The 20,546-nt window shown below is 34.9% G+C and overlaps 1 protein-coding gene and 1 pseudogene across 2 annotated transcripts; one reads left to right on the plus strand and one right to left on the minus strand.

The window, feature by feature from the left end:
• The first annotated feature begins 6,776 nt into the window (after window positions 1–6,776).
• LOC113563085 lies at window positions 6,777–10,085 on the plus strand (annotated as a pseudogene).
• A 256-nt stretch (window positions 10,086–10,341) lies between these two features.
• On the minus strand, window positions 10,342–13,538 carry LOC113563086. Of its 2 annotated transcripts, XM_026974179.1 has the most exons (3): window positions 11,884–13,261; window positions 11,253–11,401; window positions 10,342–11,075 (listed from the first exon to the last, which is right to left on the minus strand). In XM_026974179.1, the coding sequence occupies exons 1-3, from the start codon at window positions 12,035–12,037 to the stop codon at window positions 10,890–10,892; spliced, it is 489 nt and encodes a 162-aa protein (XP_026829980.1). In that variant the 5' UTR covers window positions 12,038–13,261; the 3' UTR covers window positions 10,342–10,889. The 2 variants fall into 2 exon arrangements, 1 of the variants encoding a protein (XP_026829980.1); XR_003407313.1 differs by having other exon boundaries at window positions 10,343–11,481; window positions 11,884–13,538.
• Between the last annotated feature and the right edge of the window lie 7,008 nt (window positions 13,539–20,546).

Raw genomic sequence — 20,546 nt, forward strand, 5'->3', positions numbered from 1 at the left:
ATTTATCGTTATTTTATATGAATGAAAGTATGATTGGCTGTCGTATTACTTCCTGTCGCACAACAAGCGTTTCCGCATCTACGTACAGGAACGCAGGAACCTAAGGCATAAAAGAGACTTAGTTTATACCGATTGTTTCATACGCGCAATAAATAGTAAACAACTAGTAAATTTAATCATTGGCTGATCAGTTCAAATGTACTTGATACGCATATCAAACAATTAGTGTAACCTAAGCTAGAAATAGGTGGGAAACAGACAGAGATTTAAATGTGTTTCTTTATTATAACTTATTATAATTATTATAACATAATTTTTTGTATCTTGCTTACAATTAAAAAATAATACGTAATAATACAAGACTAGTATGTGTTTGTACTAATTTTATTATATATTTATACTTAATAAAGTACTATTGCACACATACTTAAAAAAAAAAGGATACGTTTTTTATGTAAATATAAAATTTAAAAAATTAATTATTTCAAAAAAGTAATTATCAAAAAAAGTCAGTATAAGATCTAGCTTTCAGCTAGTGATATAGGTCGACAAGGACATTTATGTGATGTGTCACTAGTTAAAAAAATTCCCTAAATAGCAATGAAATATTACACTGCCATTTTGAATAAACGCGATTTTCTCAAATATCGTATATTTACGTACGATACCAAAGTGCTATCGTAAAATGGTTAAAATTATCGTGCATGTACGATAATTATCGTACGGATACTAACACTGCTTGAGGGTCCTCTTTTTTTTATTCAGGTATATACAAAGATGGGCTGGGCATAAGCCCATCCCGCCCTGCGCACGAGCGCTATCTACAAAAACCCCTTGGGGACGAATCATACATAGATGATGCGCACACACACACACAGATACAGAATAAATCGAGGTACGCCCGCGACTACAGCCTCTCGCTCGCACACATTATAATACTTGTACTTCCCGTCATCTTACAAAGCAATACAATCACCCTTAGAAAGAACTTATATTCTAACTTTGCTCCTAATATCTGATATAAACTTAAGAATCGCCGCAAAGACGGGGATTTGACATAACAAATCCCGAATAAGCTGATCAAGAGAAAACGGGCCCCGAATATTATTCTCGTATAGACTATCAGTAAGAGCACCCCTCTCCCCCTCCAGGTTTCGGGACTGCCAGAAAATATGATTAGCGGTTTGGGGATAGTCCCCGCAGTCACATAATGGAGAATCGATTACATCTATTTTAAAAAGACTTTCAGCCAGTGACGTATGGTTGGAACGAAGTCTGTTAATAGAGACAATGTTAGCTCTACCGAATGTCGATTTATGAAACCATGGCTTACGCGATTCAGATAAAAATGTCGTATAAATTTTATCCTTGGAAGCACCGATTAGTTTACACCATTCCATGAAGGAGGAGAAGAGGCGCTCCCTCCATACTGATTTGAAATCTGACGCTGGCAGACAGTACTCCGAATCGATCCCGCTCCTGATAGCGTCCTTTGCTAATTGATCAGCCAACTCGTTGTATCGTATTCCGACATGAGCCGGGGTCCAGAAAATTTTAACTACTTTGCCCGCTTGTCCCAGTTTAAAAGTTAAATCTAAAATTTCCAATACAATGTGAGGTATCTTGCACCATTCCTTTTGCTAGTCAACGACTCCAAGACGTTAGCCGAGTCTGAAAATAACAATATAGTCGGTTTGGATCGCAGAGAGCCAACTTCAAAGCGAAAGCGATTGCCATGCCTTCCAGTATGAAAATAGATGTATGATTACTAGATCTTCTACGGTACGTCTTGCACTCATTATTAGTCAGAGCAACGATACCGTAACCCACGAAAGGCTCGGCTGCGTACTTGGAGCCGTCAGTAAAATATCTAGAGACGCTGTACGTGGAATAAATATCATCGTTAAAAACAGCTTCAAATTTATGACTAGGATGTATACAATTTTTAATATCTTCACCCTCAGAGAAGGACACGTCCGGCTCCACTAACAGCGTCTCGAACTTAAAGGAACTGTAACAAGGCTTATTATCGGATACGATAAGGTAAGATATCGGTACTATATCCTTATGCAATAAAACCAATAGCGGGGGAGGGCGCTTTGGTATAAAGGTCGGAGTTTCTGTGAGGTCCGCGTAGCTTGTGAGGACCGGAAGTAGAGGATGATCATAGTTGCCAAAAACTTTGGCCAAAAAATTCCTGCCAAGAAACTCCAATCTCAACTCCAAAGGAAGTTCTTTACTCTCGCCCAGAATTACATTAATAGGACAGGATCTTCTATATCCTAAGGCGAGGCGGACGGCTTTATACTGTATTCTATCCACTTTCTTCCCAAGATACGCAGGCAATTCATTCCAAATAAAAGCACCATACTCTAATCTAGAACGTATTAGAGCCTTATAGATAGCAAGGAAGATAGAAGGGTCAGCTCCCCACCATACCCCCCTTAACAAGTTTAGAACACCCAGAGGTTTGATACATGATCTCGAGACTGCTTCGACATGGTTATTCCATTTCAAGTCCAATTGAAAATTAATTCCCAAAAATCTGACTTTTGTTGACTATATAATCTATTGGATTCTAGACAAAGAGACCAGCGTCTATTAACGATCGAACTCGAATTACTGAAGACGCAAAAAATGGTTTTATTATGCGAAAGCATTAAATTCAAGCTATTGAGCCACCCGACCAGAACATTAGCACGCTCCTCGAGAATACGCACCGTAGTATCAGGGACTCTATGGCTTACAAACAGACAAATATCGTCCGCAAACTCCAAAACTTGCACACTGCATAACCCTCGCGCCAATGCTTCTAAATTTTGTACATAAAGCATGTACAAAAGGGGGCTCAGCACACAACCTTGTGGCAAACCCTTAAACACGTGTCTAATCTCGTCGACTGAATCGAATCTAATGTGAACAGTCCTGAAATGAATCAAGTTGTAAATAAAATTCAAAGTATTTTTAGGAAAACCTAAGACTTTGAGCTTCTGAATGAGGACGTCACATAAAACGTTATCGTAAGCACCCTGAATATCAAGGAAAAGAGCTGCTACATGCTCGTTAACATTAAACTTATGATGAGTAAAAGAATGAAACAACGCAACGCTATCTATGCACGACCTGTTGTTTCGGAAGCCAAATTGGCTGGATGAGAGGATTTTTTCTTTCTCGAGCCACCACAGCAGCCTATTATTAATCATTCTTTCGGTAAGCTTGAGCGAGCACTGAGCAAGAGAGATAGAATGGAATTTACCGGACTCCTTTTTAGGTATAAAAAAGAGACCGAACTCGTGCCATTCACGAGGAAAATTACCCGTTAAATAAATCTCATTGATTAAATGTAAGAATCCCCGTTGCAGGTCGATATTAAATTTAGAAAACACATAGTAGTCGAGACCGTCCGGACCCAGACTCGAATTTGTTTTAACATTGTGTAAGGCCCGCGAAAATTCCGACCAAGAGAATTCTTGGTTTAGAATTCCGCTAGCGGAGCAATCGCTAAAATCTGGCTTGGCTGTAGCGGTCCAAGAAGGGCATAACTTATCAATCTCTTGAGATACCGTGTCGATTGTGTTAGAGTTGTATTGGTTAGAATTTTCCCGGCGGTGAAAGTTATTACTCATTGACTTAATCTTAGCCCAAAGATACTTGATATTAGTTCACATAATTAAAGATTCACAAAACTTCTGAAAGTATTCCCGTTTATGTTTGCGTAGCGTAACTTTGGTTTTTGCCTCTATTTGACGAAGATGGATAAAGTTCTCATAAGAGGGTACCGATTTGAATTTCCTGAAGGCAGCCTTTCTAAAGCCAACCATCTCCTCACATTCCGGGTTCCACCATGCGGTAGATTTCCTCCCTTTATGGTTCTGATCTACATTATTACGGGGCTTACTACCTTTCTTTGTATTCCTATTAGGAGTAGCCGAAGTCACACAGTCCGAGATCAGAGCGAAAAAACTGGAATACTTGGTTTGAATATCCAAGTCAGCGTGTATACTAGACCTAAACATAGCGGGGTGGCTTCCTCCAAGAGTCTGGAGACCTCCTTCCAGTCCGTTTTAACACTATGCAATCTATAAGATGCACAAAATCGGTTAGAAGCTGTAACTTGACCAGAGATAGATATAGAGATCGGGAAATGATCGCTACCCCAAGGGTCTTCTCCCACCTCCCAGGTGCAAGCGGATAATAAGCGAGGGTTGACAATTGTAAGGTCGATATTTGATTGCGTATTATAAAAACGAGAAAAATATGTGGGTTGATCATTATTGACCCAATACAAATCTGCCGTATCCAATGCATCAAGCAAATGCCTACCCATCGTGCATGATGAGGAGCTGCCCCATGCTACATGATGCGAGTTGAAATCTCCTGCGATTAGAAGGTCCGCCTCACCTTGAAACTGATCAAAAAATCTCGACCAGTCCTCCGTTGACACTCGAACGTCCGGAGGCTTATATAACGAAACGATATATAAAGGCTTCTTATTTAAAATTATCTGGATTCCGCAAACCTCCAATCTATCATCACAGTTATACTTAATATCTAAAGTCGTATACCTAACCGCATTACTTACTAAAATTGCGACTCCTCCTCCTAGCTGGTCAAAACGATCGCATCTGACCGTGTCGAATCCTTTAATTTTAAGAGGGTCCTGCAGCCTGCACCAGGTTTCCGCAAGGAGGATAACGGAGTAGTCCTTAGATCGAAGGCTTAGCTCAACTAGTTTCTTGCGGACGCTCTGGCAGTTCCACTGAAGGACGTTGAACATCAGGCGAGACGGGGAAAGACTCATGGAGAGATACCGCCTTAAGCAGTCTCCTGAGCAGCGGGGATATATCGTTTGAACTCGATAATGCTGTTTCAATGTTCTTCCATATTTTCAAGTCCTCCACGACCAATTTGTCGGCAAAGTGCGGAATCCTCGTCGCTGTTGCGGGCGTTACCGAAGTTCCATTTCTTGATAAAGATTGTGCGTATGACTGAGACGAATATAAAGGGTACTGAAGCGGTGGAAACTCCTTTGGATTCATATTTTGGCGACGGCCGGCATCATTTAAAACATTCTTGAGGTTATCTTCTAATGTGAGTCTGGCTGTTCGGAAGTCTACATTGTCTACAGCCATGACGCGATTAATCTCCCTTCTCTTGAAGTATTCCTTGCAGTCCTTCGAGAAGGTGCGATGATTGCAGCTACAGCTAATGCATACGGCGGGCTTTACACAAGTCACCGATTCTGGATGTTTTGCCTCTCCACAGTTGAGGCACTTGGCTGCATTACGGCAAAATTTCGTTGGATGGTTCAACTGGCCACAATTGTGGCACACTCGTAGCCTTGGAATGACAATCGACGTAGAAACTTTAATTTTCCACAGGAAGACGAATTGCGGAATTGTCGACGATCTAATTGTGACCTTGACTGATTCAGAGTCCACAAAGGATGCCGCTCCGGAGACGGGGTCCACAACTTTTCTCTTTAGTCTATAAATCTCCTTCACCGGGAGATTTGGGTTGCTATTCTTGAACTCCAACAAAAGATCCTCTTCAGAAACGCTCGTAGGAATCTCTTTAATGACAATCTGGCGATACACAAAGGCGTTAGGGATAAAAATTTCCCATTGGGCTTCCTTTAAAAATTTATTACTAAGTGCCGCATTAGCAGCCTTCTTATTGGCGAAGGTAACTGTCCACTTATTAAAACCCGATCTTTCCATCGAGATAAAGGAGACACCCAATTTGTATAGGCGCCTACCTGCGTCAACTGCTTTGACAGAATAGCGATTATCGGGATTAACTATCCTAGGTGCTTTAAGGCATACCTTGAATGGTCCAACATCGAATCTCCCGAAGGAAATAGTCTCCCTAGGACTAGACTCGCTTGTCGACCCAGTTCCAGCATTGCTTGCTGTCTCGTTGGCTTCTCCGGAGATTTTCCTTTTCATCGACTCCTTCGAAGGCATGACGTCCCTGTTATTACAATTCTTGGTGTTGAGCGAGCCGTTTCCAGTTTCTGTCTTGCTTGATTTGTTCGGAGGCAGAATGTCCGTGCCGTTATAACTCCTCTTTTGCTTCATATTGCCACCGTTAGCTTCCATCTGAAAACCACGGAAGGGCGCAGTCATCTGAAGATCATCATCCAAGTAGACGCTGCCGTCCTCATCTGACGTACATTGTCCAGGAGTCCAGTCCATCGAAAGCGCCTCTCCCGCACAAGGGCGAGAGAGGTTAGTTACGTTCGTCTGCAGACTACTTTGTGGGTTATTTATATACAATGACCAGACAAAACCCCACACGCACTACGTCGAGGGGGGAGTCAAATACGATATCCGCTCCACTATTCAGAGGTCAATATTACGCAAAATTTCGCCCAAAAGCTCGACACGTGGCCGCAATCACCTTTTCAAGTCGCCATCCAAAAGGAAGTGCTTGAGGGTCTCTACAAAAGGAGAGGCCTTGGCGACGCCATCCGGCCAGCGGGTATACTTCATAGTCGTTACAACGTCGATAATAGAGGTTTCTATGTTCCTTAAGCGCGGTAAAGTTTAAAGAAAAAGGGCACGAATATGTAACAATGATAGAATTAATTACAATTACAATACTTAAAACAAAGTAGGCATGGAGGAACAAACGTAAATAATCTGTGCGCTTTAAGCGTGTTTTCCGCAGATAATACTTATAGTGAATTCGATCGCCTGCACTAGTGTACACTAGTGTACACTGAGTTCAAACTGTCCTAGTGTAACGCATTCGATCGATGCTCACTGTTTCAGTGCATTGCATTCGTCGTATTCGGTATGTTGTGTAAAACTCATTCGGACACACCAGAAAAACTGAAAGAGTGCTACACGTATTACATTAGAATTTTGGCAGTGTAGTTTACTACGCAATTATAACCTCTTTTTGGCACTAATTTCTATTTGGCACTAGTGAGAAAGAAGAGGAAAATAATCATGAATTTTAACCGAGTTATGTTTATAAATGAAATGTTAGAAAGTAGTAGTAGTGATGATGAAAAAGAAAATTTAGTTTTAAAGTATGTGAAAGAAGAAAGACCAAAAATAAACAATTATATGGATATTATCAATGAATATTCAGATAAAGAAGTAAGTAAATTTATGTAAGTATTCTTATGATATATGTTGTAACAATTGTATATTTCTACTGCAATTGTATATAATATTTAGTTTCAGAGAAACTTTCGTTTGCAACGGAATATATATGTAAAATTGAAAGATTTATATGAAGAATCAAACTTTTGCCAAAATACTATTAATAATCACATATCACGATGTTAAATTACTGGCATTTTTATGGTAACAAAATATTACATTTTCAGAAGTACACACACACACACACACACACACCCACAAAACATATACACACAGATATACAGGGTGTTTCCTAAGTAAGTAGACAAACTTAAGGAGGATATTCCTTGGCTTATTTTAAGAAGAAAAGGTCATATAAACATATATCCTAAACTGCTTTGTTTTCCAAAAAAAAGTACATCACTGTTTTCGTTCACTTTTCGTTTATTATAGAACAGTTTGTGTTATTGCAAATGAAACAAATGAAAAACAATAGTAACCAAAAAGAAAAATTATAACGAAAAAGAAAATAGTAACTAAAAAGAAAAATAATAACATCACAGTAACTGCTGAAAATGTCCACCTGCAGCCATGATACACGCCTCAACTCTCCTTTCCATTGATTGACGTACACGCTCAAAAATACCTGGAGTGTTACGTATTCTTTCACATCCATCTATTATGCGATTTCTGAGATCTTCTTCATTTTGAATAGGTGTAGCGTAAACTAAAGATTTAAGCTGTCCCTATAGAAAAAAATCTACTGGATTTAAGTCTGGGGATCTTGCAGGCCATAAATGGTTTGGTCTTTGAGTACCTCGACCGATCCATCGATTGGCAAACTTCCTGTTCAAAAATTGACGAACTGCTAAGCTAAAGTGGGGTGGAGCGCCATCATGCATAAACCACATTCTATTTGAGTGGAATATCTTCCAAAGGTAGCTCATCTTCAAGAAAATGTAGATACGAAGCACCGTTAAGTCTCAAGGGAAGAAAGACAGGACCAATCAAAAAATCACCAATAATTCCCACCCATACATTAAATGCAAATTGAACCTGAAAGTGAGATTCTAATATTGCATGTGGGTTTTCATCACACCAAAGATGGTTATTATGGAAATTTACGATAGCGAAACCATCCCCACTCCATCCCCACCGCTGTTGACTCGTACTGCAAAAGCACGCTATCCGAAAAGTGAACGAAAACAGTGATGTACTTTTTTTGGAAAACAAAGCAGTTTAGGACATATGTTTATATGACCTTTTCTTCTTAAAATAAGCCAAGGAATATCCTCCTTAAGTTTGTCTACTTACTTAGGAAACACCCTGTATAAAGTAAAGACGTCAAATAATGTCAAAGCAATATCATGTAGATATTATCTTGATGTTAAATGATTTTGTGTCTTACCTGGGTATATATTTCTGTATAACATAGTAATAAATATATTTTACTATGTTATAAATAATAAATAAATAGAGAAAGTATATGTATTAATTAATATTTTCATTAAAGGTTTGCAGGTAATAAAAGTTCTATTAGAGATGTAGCAGGTAGATTTAATATGGCGGATTCTAAATTTCATGCAGTTTGTGATAACATTATGGATTTTTTAAATAACTTAGCACGATATATAATAACATTTCTTGGGACACTTGAGGAAAAGACTGAGATTTCAAGAGAATTTGAAAATGTAAGTAAGAAACAAATATTTCCATGAATTAGGTTAACATTGCACGTTTTATTAATCATTTTTATGTTACGAATTGTACAGTCTTTAAACATTTATATAATGTTTACTTATATAATGTACGTATTTTAGAAAGCTATTTTCTTATTTAATTGTTATTCATTAAACAACTAGTAGATGCACAATTAATTGAAAAATATTGAATTATATTAAATATTGAATTAGAATTGATACATATTAATAATTCCTCTTTCTCAAACACATTTAATGTCAAATGTAATTCGCAGATATAATTTTACAGATCAATGGTTTTCCTGGGATTCTTGGGTGTATAGATGGCACTTATATTACAATACGTACACCTGCTCACAAAATAAAATCAACATATGTTAATCGACATGATATATCTTCTTTGACGTTGCAAGCAATATGTGATTCAAAGAACAAGTTTCTTGACGTTTTCACAGGACCACCTAGTAAAATACATGACGCACGTGTTTTCAACCTATCTTTTATAAGTACTACATTGCCAAATATATGTGGAAATGAATGGCATATATTAGGCGATGCAGCCTATCCTCTTAAAAAATATTTCATAACTCCTTATAAAGATTACGGAAATTTAACAGAGGAGCAACGAAATTTCAATTACAAATTCTGTGTTTGTAGAGTAAAAATCGAAAATGCCTTTGGCTTATTAAAGGCACGATTCAGACAACTAATTCAATTAGACTTTCATACAGTTCAACGTTGCTGTAAATCATTATAGCTTGTTGTACATTACATAATTTATGTATTCTTCATGAAGATGATTTAAATGATTTGTTTGAGGAAATAGATGAACCGTTTCAAAATATTGAATATAATTTTGAGGAATATTATAGAAATAACAATAGAGCTGCAGGTGAGGAAAAAAGAAATTTTTGTGTCAGATATTACATTAATTCCAATGAAGAAAAAATAATTTTTAAATAATTTTTAAGTTCAGATGTACATATATTTGTGCATACAGCTATGTTTTCTAACATATAAGTGTTAAGATTACTATTTCATTTTTGTTGAAATCTCAAAATGTTGGATAATAAAAGTTCATGTAATCGCTACAAATCTTCTATTTATATATTTTGCATTCTTTGAAACTTTAATTATAGTTGTCAATTAAACTATTAAGTTACCTTACTTCGTGTACCATGGCAAAAGCTAACAGGATAACCTACTTTATATTTTTTTGTAACATCGTACGGTGTAAATTGAATCGCTCTGTATTTTGTAATAAATTTTAAATAAAACGGTACTGATAGTACTTGCAATGATTTATTTATACCATAGGAATCAAACTGTAGAATACTTTTAATATTATATTATTTTATTTATGTATTGTACAGCATGTTTTTAGAACTAAATAAATAATGAATAAAGTATAGTTGTATTATTAATATAGCATTAGACGTAACAATAGTATGTGTGTAAATATATTTAATAAAAATAAAACTTATTAAAGTATTATATAATACTACATATATAGATATAAATGTACAATAATAATACAAACCATGTTTAATACTTATATATAGTTTCATATATTTTTATTGCACAGTATATCCTTAAATAGTAACAAAAAACTTTATCAATGCGACATAGTATCATATAAATATTAAAATATATGTCTAATAAGAATATTTGTCAAAAAATATTAAGATGTAACAATATTGCAAGTAATATAATATGAATCATGCGCGCAACTTATATTAAATACATAGATTCGTTATACTTTAATATTTTCACATAGTTTTTGGTACACTACCTAAACAAAAACTTAATATTTTTATCTTAAGAATAAACAAAATTACAGTACAATTTTTATTTAATATCAAAGTAAAGAAAAAAGATTAAGTCTTATCACGTTTCTCTTATTTTAAACACAAATATCTCTCTAAATTATATATTACTTGTACTGTCTTATGCATGTTTAGAAATAACATAGAAGATTCGAAATATGCTATATAGAAAAAATAGAAAAAATATGCTTTAGAACTTATCACACGTCTGAAGTATCCTTATTCTCTTTTTCAAGAAAGCTTCTTAACAATCTCATTTTCTCTTCATGTCATTCTTGGTTTTTAGATTCTTCTTCCTTATGAATCTCAATAAGAGTTTGAAGTAAGTTACATTTAGCTTTTTTATTTTTTAATGTATTAGATGATTCAGACACATTAGTGTTTTTAACATTAAGTACAACTTTATTTGCGCTTTGTAATACTTCTGGCTCTATACTGTCATCTTTGGTAGCAATCTGTTTTAATTCATTTTCAAAATTTATTTTAGCCCTCTTCGATCCGGAAGTTGCATTATTTTTATCACAAATACGTTTTCTTCGAAGGATTGTTTTATACCGATTTTCACATTAGATATATGTTTTTTGTATGCCTAAAACTGTTTCCATATCTTTCGCGATTTGCATCCACATTACCTTTTTGTTTTTAAATTTTTTCATTGGGCCGACTAATTCCAAATAATCAGCATACTTATCCAGTATAAATCTAGTGGTTTCATCTGACCACTCGTCGTTTTTAGTATTTGCATGTAACTCATCATTTTCATCAAAACTTGAAGATTCTTCTGTTAAAATAGTGTTATCAGAAATTTCATGTCCAGCTTCAGACAGTTTTTTTTATCCATCATAATTATGTTTAAATCACCTATAATAATAATAATAATAATAATATATATATATATATAATGTTCTGTATACATTATATTCTCCACTCACTTTTATTGATAAAAGTGTTTGTAAAATTGACTTGGAAATCATCTAATGACTAATAATAGCTACATTTAAGATACTTTTATCAATGAAAGAGAGTTGAGAAAATGACCCATTAGTATAACAAGAATAACAAAAGGTCAAAATGATGTCAATTTACGTAAATGATATCATATTGACATTATATTTATCAAATTTAACATGTTTTTATCGATATAACATCAATGACATTATTTCCGTCAAATTGACATGATCTTGATTTTTCTGTTCTCCTTAGATTGTTAATCATAGAAATTAAAAATACACGTAAAAATATTAAATATTAGATATGTTATACCTGTTTCATTCTCTACTTCACATAAAATGTGAGTTTCGTTCTCTATTACTGTGTTGTTGTCGTCTAATATAATTCTTTTGAAAATTATACTCATGTTGATATTATTTCCACCGTTTCTGTTTATGTTTACTTGTTGAACAGTTCCTTTGTTCATTCGTAATGGCTAAATGTTTAATAGTGTTACGAATAGTATAGAATTATGAATTTGATGTTGCACAGAAAGGTTAGGAGTGTCGGCTAGAATTCTGTTACACTCGTACAGTTAAATGCAATGTGGACTGGATCTAGTATTGCACTCGTACAATTCAGTGCAATGTGGACTCGGCCTAGTGCTGCACTCGTACAATTCAGTGCAATGTGGATTCGGCCTAGTGCTGCACTTGTATAGTTTAGTGTAACACGAGTGCAAACCGACCGAATTCACTATTAGTGTAGTACTTATGTAAACAAAATATAAAACTAAATATAGTAACGTGACTATGCCGCCCCATAAACACCGTAACTATATAAAAATTACATACATAAATATAAACATAAATTAATATAACTTTGGTATAAACACGTGCATGTACATACGTGCAAAAGACCGCTGCTGCTGCCACCTAAGAATAAAAGAACGAACTGTACAAACGACGATGATGATAACGACGTTTCTTAAAAATTTCAAGATTTGGACTTTGCAGTGCAATATCTCTACACCTACGCCACCTACACGAAAATGCTTTTATTATATAATGCAAACCAAAACTATCTATTGAGCCTACTTAGAAGTTAATCGGATCAGCGGTTATTAAGATCTGATAATCTAAGGGTCTCTGAAATCGCCGCTTCGTGTAAAGATACACAGTTGGTCTCGCTTCGCGTACACTTGGCGCGATACACTAGTGTATTTTACACCGATTGTTTAATACGCGTATTAAATAGTAAATAACTAGTGCATCCGTTTAGTCATTGGCTGATTAGCTCAAATGTACTATTTGATACGCGTATCAAACGATCGGTGTAAACTAGGCTATTACCGTGTCTCTTGATACGACCTACACTGTGAGACCTCAACATGTTATGAAGACAACAAATTGTCAGTACAATGCAACGAGCATCATATCGCATAAGAGTTTTGAGTATATTAAATCTGCTGACAGAGCTTTAATCATCAAAACAGAAATATTCAGAAAAACTACAATCTTTTACAGTAATGCTTCATTTTTATTCAGCAAAAGCATATGAATATATAAGAAATAACGATCAAAGATAACAATAATAGCAATAAGCCACGCTGGATGTTGGTGCAAAAATCCTTTAATAATCAGATTGAAGTACAAACGTTTCGGTCTGCGTCAGACCATCCTCAGTGTAACAACTTAAATAAAAAATATATACATTTATGAGCTTCAATAAATAAAAAATTATAAACAAAGGTAAATACAATTAAATTATATAACATTATTCAAATCAAACAACGTACCAACAACTCCACTCAGAAAAATTCCATACTGAACAAAATAAGGCGCAAACAAAGTTGACTTCGAAACATGTAATCTGTCATAAACAAGTAACAAATTAATAATTCGGTGTCGAAATAATATAGTTCCTTTCTTTAACAAACTCCAAGTGTACATTCGTAGCAAATTAAAAAAGTAATACATACCAAGAATACAAAGTAAATCTTAGATCGTCTAAGAATCTACCCAAGAGAGTCTCAGGAAGATCTATTCTATTCGGAGTCACAAAGGCTAATGCTTCAATTCGTCAAAACATAACGGCCAACCGATCGCACACCCAAAACAACAACCGACATGTATATGTATATGTATATAGTTAGAGAGAAGGAAAGCTGTTTAAAATAGGTAAGTAATCATTTGAAAGTAGCTCCGTGTCATTTTGTGAATTTAAGGGATTTAACTGTCTTTTTATATTTATCATTTCGGATACTAATCTCTTATTATATGATCTCTCTTCATCCAGAATTTTCACATCATTCCAATTGAAATCGTGACCAGACTCTAACTTATGTGCTGAAATAACAGAAGGAGAACCTGATTTTTTATTAATGTCCCTTCTGTGTTCCTTTACCCTAGTGTTCAATTTTCTCTTAGTCTGCCCGACATAAGAAGCATCACAATCATTGCAAGCAATCCTATATACCACATTACAATGCGAAAATTTTTCTAATGGATCCTTTCTAGAGTTAACAAACCTCTCCAACGTGTTAGTGCATTTATACCCCAGATTGAAATTAAGTTTCGATTGGTTTTACAAGACCACCTTTTCGGGGAGGTATTTAAATTTTTACTCTCATCATCCAGTTTCACATAAACGGGGAATTATTTTTGGTTTGATAGATAGAATATTGAAGATTTCTGATCCTTGTTTTTACAAGAAGAATGTAGAATCAGTTATTAGTATGTTATTGAATAATGGTTATCCACTCGATTTTATTTTTACTAATATAAATAAGAGATTAAAAAAATACTGTTTTAATACTAACGTTGAAAAAATTGAAACTAGAAGAATAAAAAAAGAATTTTTTACGTTACCTTACATAAAATCAGTTACTGAATCTCTTTCCAATTTTATAAAGAGATATAATTTCAATCTGGGGTATAAATGCACTAACACGTTGGAGAGGTTTGTTAACTCTAGAAAGGATCCATTAGAAAAATTTTCGCATTGTAATGTGGTATATAGGATTGCTTGCAATGATTGTGATGCTTCTTATGTCGGGCAGACTAAGAGAAAATTGAACACTAGGGTAAAGGAACACAGAAGGGACATTAATAAAAAATCAGGTTCTCCTTCTGTTATTTCAGCACATAAGTTAGAGTCTGGTCACGATTTCAATTGGAATGATGTGAAAATTCTGGATGAAGAGAGATCATATAATAAGAGATTAGTATCCGAAATGATAAATATAAAAAGACAGTTAAATCCCTTAAATTCACAAAATGACACGGAGCTACTTTCAAATGATTACTTACCTATTTTAAACAGCTTTCCTTCTCTCTAACTATATACATATACATATACATGTCGGTTGTTGTTTTGGGTGTGCGATCGGTTGGCCGTTATGTTTTGACGAATTGAAGCATTAGCCTTTGTGACTCCGAATAGAATAGATCTTCCTGAGACTCTCTTGGGTAGATTCTCAGACGATCTAAGATTTACTTTGTATTCTTGGTATGTATTACTTTTTTAATTTGCTACGAATGTACACTTGGAGTTTGTTAAAGAAAGGAACTATATTATTTCGACACCGAATTATTAATTTGTTACTTGTTTATGACAGATTACATGTTTCGAAGTCAACTTTGTTTGCGCCTTATTTTGTTCAGTATGGAATTTTTCTGAGTGGAGTTGTTGGTACGTTGTTTGATTTGAATAATGTTATATAATTTAATTGTATTTACCTTTGTTTATAATTTTTTATTTATTGAAGCTCATAAATGTATATATTTTTTATTTAAGTTGTTACACTGAGGATGGTCTGACGCAGACCGAAACGTTTGTACTTCAATCTGATTATTAAAGGATTTTTGCACCAACATCCAGCGTGGCTTATTGCTATTATTGTTATCTTTGATCGTTATTGCGGATTGAGCCTTTGTTTTATTTAATTATATAAGAAATAATTTTATGAATAATTTTCTTCACCCAAAACATTCTCAAGATGGTATAAAAATATCAATTGTGAACCTGGACTTAATGAACAAGCTATCGAATCTGATAAAGTATCAAGAGACACGGTAGTGTCTCGCGCCAAGTATACGCACAGCGAGACCGCACCGTGACTCTTTTACGCAAAGCGACGCTTTCGCAGACACTCAGATTATTAGATCTCAATAACCGCTGAACGGATGAACTTCTAAGTAGGCTCAATGGATAGCTTGAAGTCGAATTATATAATAAAAGTGTTTTTATTTTTCTTGTACGTGCCCTACGAGCGGAGATATGGCGATGCAAAGTCTGAAATTGGAAAATTTCATTTAAGAAACGTCGTCGTCATCATCATCAAATGTACAGTCCGTTCTTTTTCGTCGAGATGGCAGCAGCTCCGTTTATACCGACCGGCGGAGATACTGTTGGTATATCCGTGTGACTCACACATAACGATCATATGTAGAGGCTCTACATTAGAAAACTCTAACTTATCGACCCGTCATGTGTAAGTCACACGGATATACGGACAGCATCTCCGCCGGTCGGTGTATGACAAGTGTACGACGCGATGTAGTGCAAGAAGTTGGAGTGAGAAAAGATATATTTGCGAGAGAACGAATGAGTGAGTGAGTGAGAGAGCGAGAGGGCGAGTGAGTGAGAGGGCGAGAGAGAGAGAGAGAGAGAGAGAGTGAATGAGAGAGCGAGTGAGTGAGAGAGCGAGAGAGCGAGTGAATGAGAGAGCGAGAGGACGAGAGAGCGAGTGGGCGAGAGAGCGAGTGATATATTATACGTCTATGCGTGCAGCGCATAGCGATCCGCGAGCGAGACATCAGTGGGTCTCGAACCCTCGTCTCGTGAGAGTTACGTACTGTAATCCGGTAAATATATTCAGTTTAGAGGCCTCATTAAGCTCTTTCGAGACGATTTACACAAAACGAAAGAATCTGGTAGAAAAAAGCGTCGCTCTGCCCCGCAAAGCGGGATATTAATCGTTAAAGTTGATCACTTTTCAGCTTAGGAAATCTGTCAAATACATTACTAAATATAATGACAGGTTTCTTAACTTAAAAAGTGGTCTACTTTAATGAGTGATATCTTGCTTCGCGGGACAAATCGATGCTTTTTTCTGCCTAATTCTTTCGTTTCGCGCAAAACGTCTCGAAAGAGCTTAATGAGGCCGCTAAACTAAATACTTACCGGATTACAATATATGTAACTCAAATTTCTTTTCAGATCGGGAACATCTCTTATGTCCATATAATAATTGTATACACTAATTTGTGAAAAAGCGCGGTTAGACTGTTTTATACGTCTTTGAAGCTGGCACGACGTTCTACGAAAATCGAAAAAATATTAAAAGTTCTAATAGCACTTTTCATAGTTCTACAGTTCTTGATAAAAATTAAAAAAAGTTCCGCATTCCTTCTATTGAAAAATCAAAATTGAAAAAATGTCGTGCTAACTTCGTGAATCTAGCACGACACTCTCCCCTCTAAAGTACTAAAACGTGTGGAAAATTATTTTTGACTATAGTTCCCGATAGTTCTAATCAAGATTCATACATATATACAATTTCAGGTCGATATTCCACCAATTAACAATTTTTGAATAATTTGTTATATCTGCGTTCAGCACGACACTTACAAATAACACTACCCAAGTGTCACTCGCCGATTTTCTTGAAACTTTGCACACACGTAGTACATCGAAAAACATTAGACACGTGTCTTTTTATTTGTACTAACAACGCATTTTAAGGTTAGAATACGCATTCGAAAATTTAACACTCTATAGCACAATGGTAACTAACGCTACTCCTGAGCGTTATTCTCTTACAGCTTTTACGACATTACTCTATTTTGATTTCATTGTCTGAATGTTTGGCATTAATTTTACGAAATTCGAAATGGCAAATTCAAAATCGCGGACCGAAATCGCAGAATTTTCAAAAATTGTATTAAAAGTCAGTTTCGAAGAAGTGTTTTAGACCCGTGATTACGATTTTGGTAACAGTTATATCAATCTAGAGGAATTTTGTCAAACTACTATTAATTCATTGTAAACAGTGACCTCGAAAACCACCACAAAAATGGTCTTTGAAACTAATTTAAAACAATTGGAATTTTGGTCCGCCATTTTGGATGCACCATATTGAATTTGCCATTTTTCATCCGCCACCTCTAGATTGATATAACTGTTACCAAAATCGTAATCATGGGTCTAAAACACTTCTTCGAAACTGACTTTTAATACAATTTTTGAAAATTCTGCGATTTCGGTCCGCAATTTTGAATCTGCCATTTCAAATCTCGTAAAATTAATGCCAAACATTCAGACAATGAAATCCATAATAGAGTAATGTCGTAAAAGCTGTAAGAGAATAACGCTCAGGAGTAGCGTTAGTTACCATTGTGCTATAGAGTGTTAAATTTTCGAATGCGTATTCTAACCTTAAAATGCGTTGTTAGTACAAATAAAAAGACACGTGTCTAATGTTTTTCGATGTACTACGTGTGTGCAAAGTTTCAAGAAAATCGGCGAGTGACACTTGGGTAGTGTTATTTGTAAGTGTCGTGCTGAACGCAGATATAACAAATTATTCAAAAATTGTTAATTGGTGGAATATCGACCTGAAATTGTATATATGTATGAATCTTGATTAGAACTATCGGGAACTATAGTCAAAAATAATTTTCCACACGTTTTAGTACTTTAGAGGGGAGAGTGTCGTGCTAGATTCACGAAGTTAGCACGACATTTTTTCAATTTTGATTTTTCAATAGAAGGAATGCGGAACTTTTTTTAATTTTTATCAAGAACTGTAGAACTATGAAAAGTGCTATTAGAACTTTTAATATTTTTTCGATATGCAATATACGGAAAATATTACGTTTATTATTATGAATGTATCGGCGGTTGCGCATTGTTTAATTTTTATTTTATTGAGTTGCCTATCTAGGTATTTTTGGTTTTAAGTTCTTTTTTATGATTTATAGTGTTACACAGTTGGTAGCACAACTCTTGTGAGATACACGCCTCGCCTCCCACGCGTGTTAAAATAACGAAGACATAATAAATTATACGTGCGTTAAAAGTTATCTCAGTTTGTTTCTAAAGCCTGTCCTGATCAAGAGTGCTATTCTGACAGAATCAATAAAGGTGAAGTGCAAGAAAAGAAGAGAAAATAGTAACCCATTATATTTTCAAGCGACGCGGTAGCGTCGCGACGCCAAGTACATAAAAATAAAAAATAAAACTCCGAACAATAAGAATCACTGCATAAACATTGAGCGTTACCAAGTTCAGTGCATAGACGTCGAGCGCTACCGTATAGCTCATTGACTATAGCTTATCTGGAATTCATATCATTTGACAGGTCACATAAACTTATGATTAAAATATTTCAGGAACTAAAGCCGTTATCAAAAATCTAACGGCACTTTTATTATACAGGGTGAGGCACCTAACTTGCACACCTCGAAAAACTTGTAAATTATAAGTTGTACGAAAAATTGTTACATACAAAAGTTGCATGACTTCGAGGGGGTCATTACATAGTGTGTAAGGTTTTTTTATAAGTGGAGGCGTATAAAAAGTTTCAAGGTCAACTTAATTTTTTTAAATGAAACACTCCATTTTTTGTTATATTATTTTATTCTGCTAATTAATTTAAACAATTTTTGTTTGAAACAGTTTTTTGTATGCATCATATTTTTTGAGATATTCAAGAAAACAGAAAGTAACAAGGAGTTGAAAATTTAATATGTTATACTGAATGTAATAAAATGAATAATATGTATTCCAGTGGCAAATAACTTATTATTAATTTATTGTTATTAATAATAGCTCATTAATATTACAACTGTAATATTTTCCTAATCTTGACTGTTCTTAAATTAGGTGTTCGAATTGGTGTCCATTAACATTAATACAATGATGTAATCTTAGGATAACGTGGAATAGACTTAATTCAGAAACAATTCAGAATGCTGCTTCGTCATTGATTAATAGATTACATCATTGTATTAATGTTAATGGACACCAATTCGAACACCTAATTTAAGAACAGTCAAGATTAGGAAAATATTACAGTTGTAATATTAATGAGCTATTATTAATAACAATAAATTAATAATAAGTTATTTGCCACTGGAATACATATTATTCATTTTATTACATTCAGTATAACATATTAAATTTTCAACTCCTTGTTACTTTCTGTTTTCTTGAATATCTCAAAAAATATGATGCAAACAAAAAAATGTTTCAAACAAAATTTATTTAAATTAATTAGCAGAATAAAATAATATAACAAAAAATGAGGTGTTTCATTTTAAAAAATTAAGTTGATCTTGAAACTTTTTAAACGCCTGTTACGTCCAGAGCTCGGGAGAGCTCGAAGGGAGGACGCAGCAGAACGCCTTTCGTACCTTGTGGCGGGTAGGCCCCAAAGCACGAGTCGGACTGACCACTTGTTCCGGCTTTAAGGTCAACGACCAAGGAGGTCGATTTTACCGTAGGCCCTGGAACGGTCTGTCCGTTGGTCCCTTTTTAGGTCAGGGAACTGAATCCCTTTTACCTGGGATAGGACTCGTACGATCTGGGAAGGCGGAGATGAATTGAGGGAATTAAAATGAACTATACATGGTTAATTTGTTAATTTTAACATTATATTTAAAAAATTCCACTTGCAATACAATTTTGGTAAAAACATTAGTTGGATCTGCCAGGGAAAAATGGTGTGTTCATGTTGTTTTGTGTTATAAAACGTGTGTTTGTAAAATAATTTACTGACAGATTCAAATTAATTATTAACTAAAACTGACATAAGCAATAACTAAAGTATTTTGTTTTAATTCTAAATTTAACATTATTAATTATCCAATAAGCTAGGATAACATATTTAATACACAAATGTTTTACCTTTAAAGGTTATTTTGCAAGTAAATTCTATTTCAAGGGAAACGAAGTAAAAACAACTCAGCCAATATAATAATACATAAATA

This window comes from Ooceraea biroi, chromosome 12, assembly GCF_003672135.1.
Source record: "Ooceraea biroi isolate clonal line C1 chromosome 12, Obir_v5.4, whole genome shotgun sequence".
Lineage (NCBI taxonomy): Eukaryota > Metazoa > Arthropoda > Insecta > Hymenoptera > Formicidae > Ooceraea > Ooceraea biroi.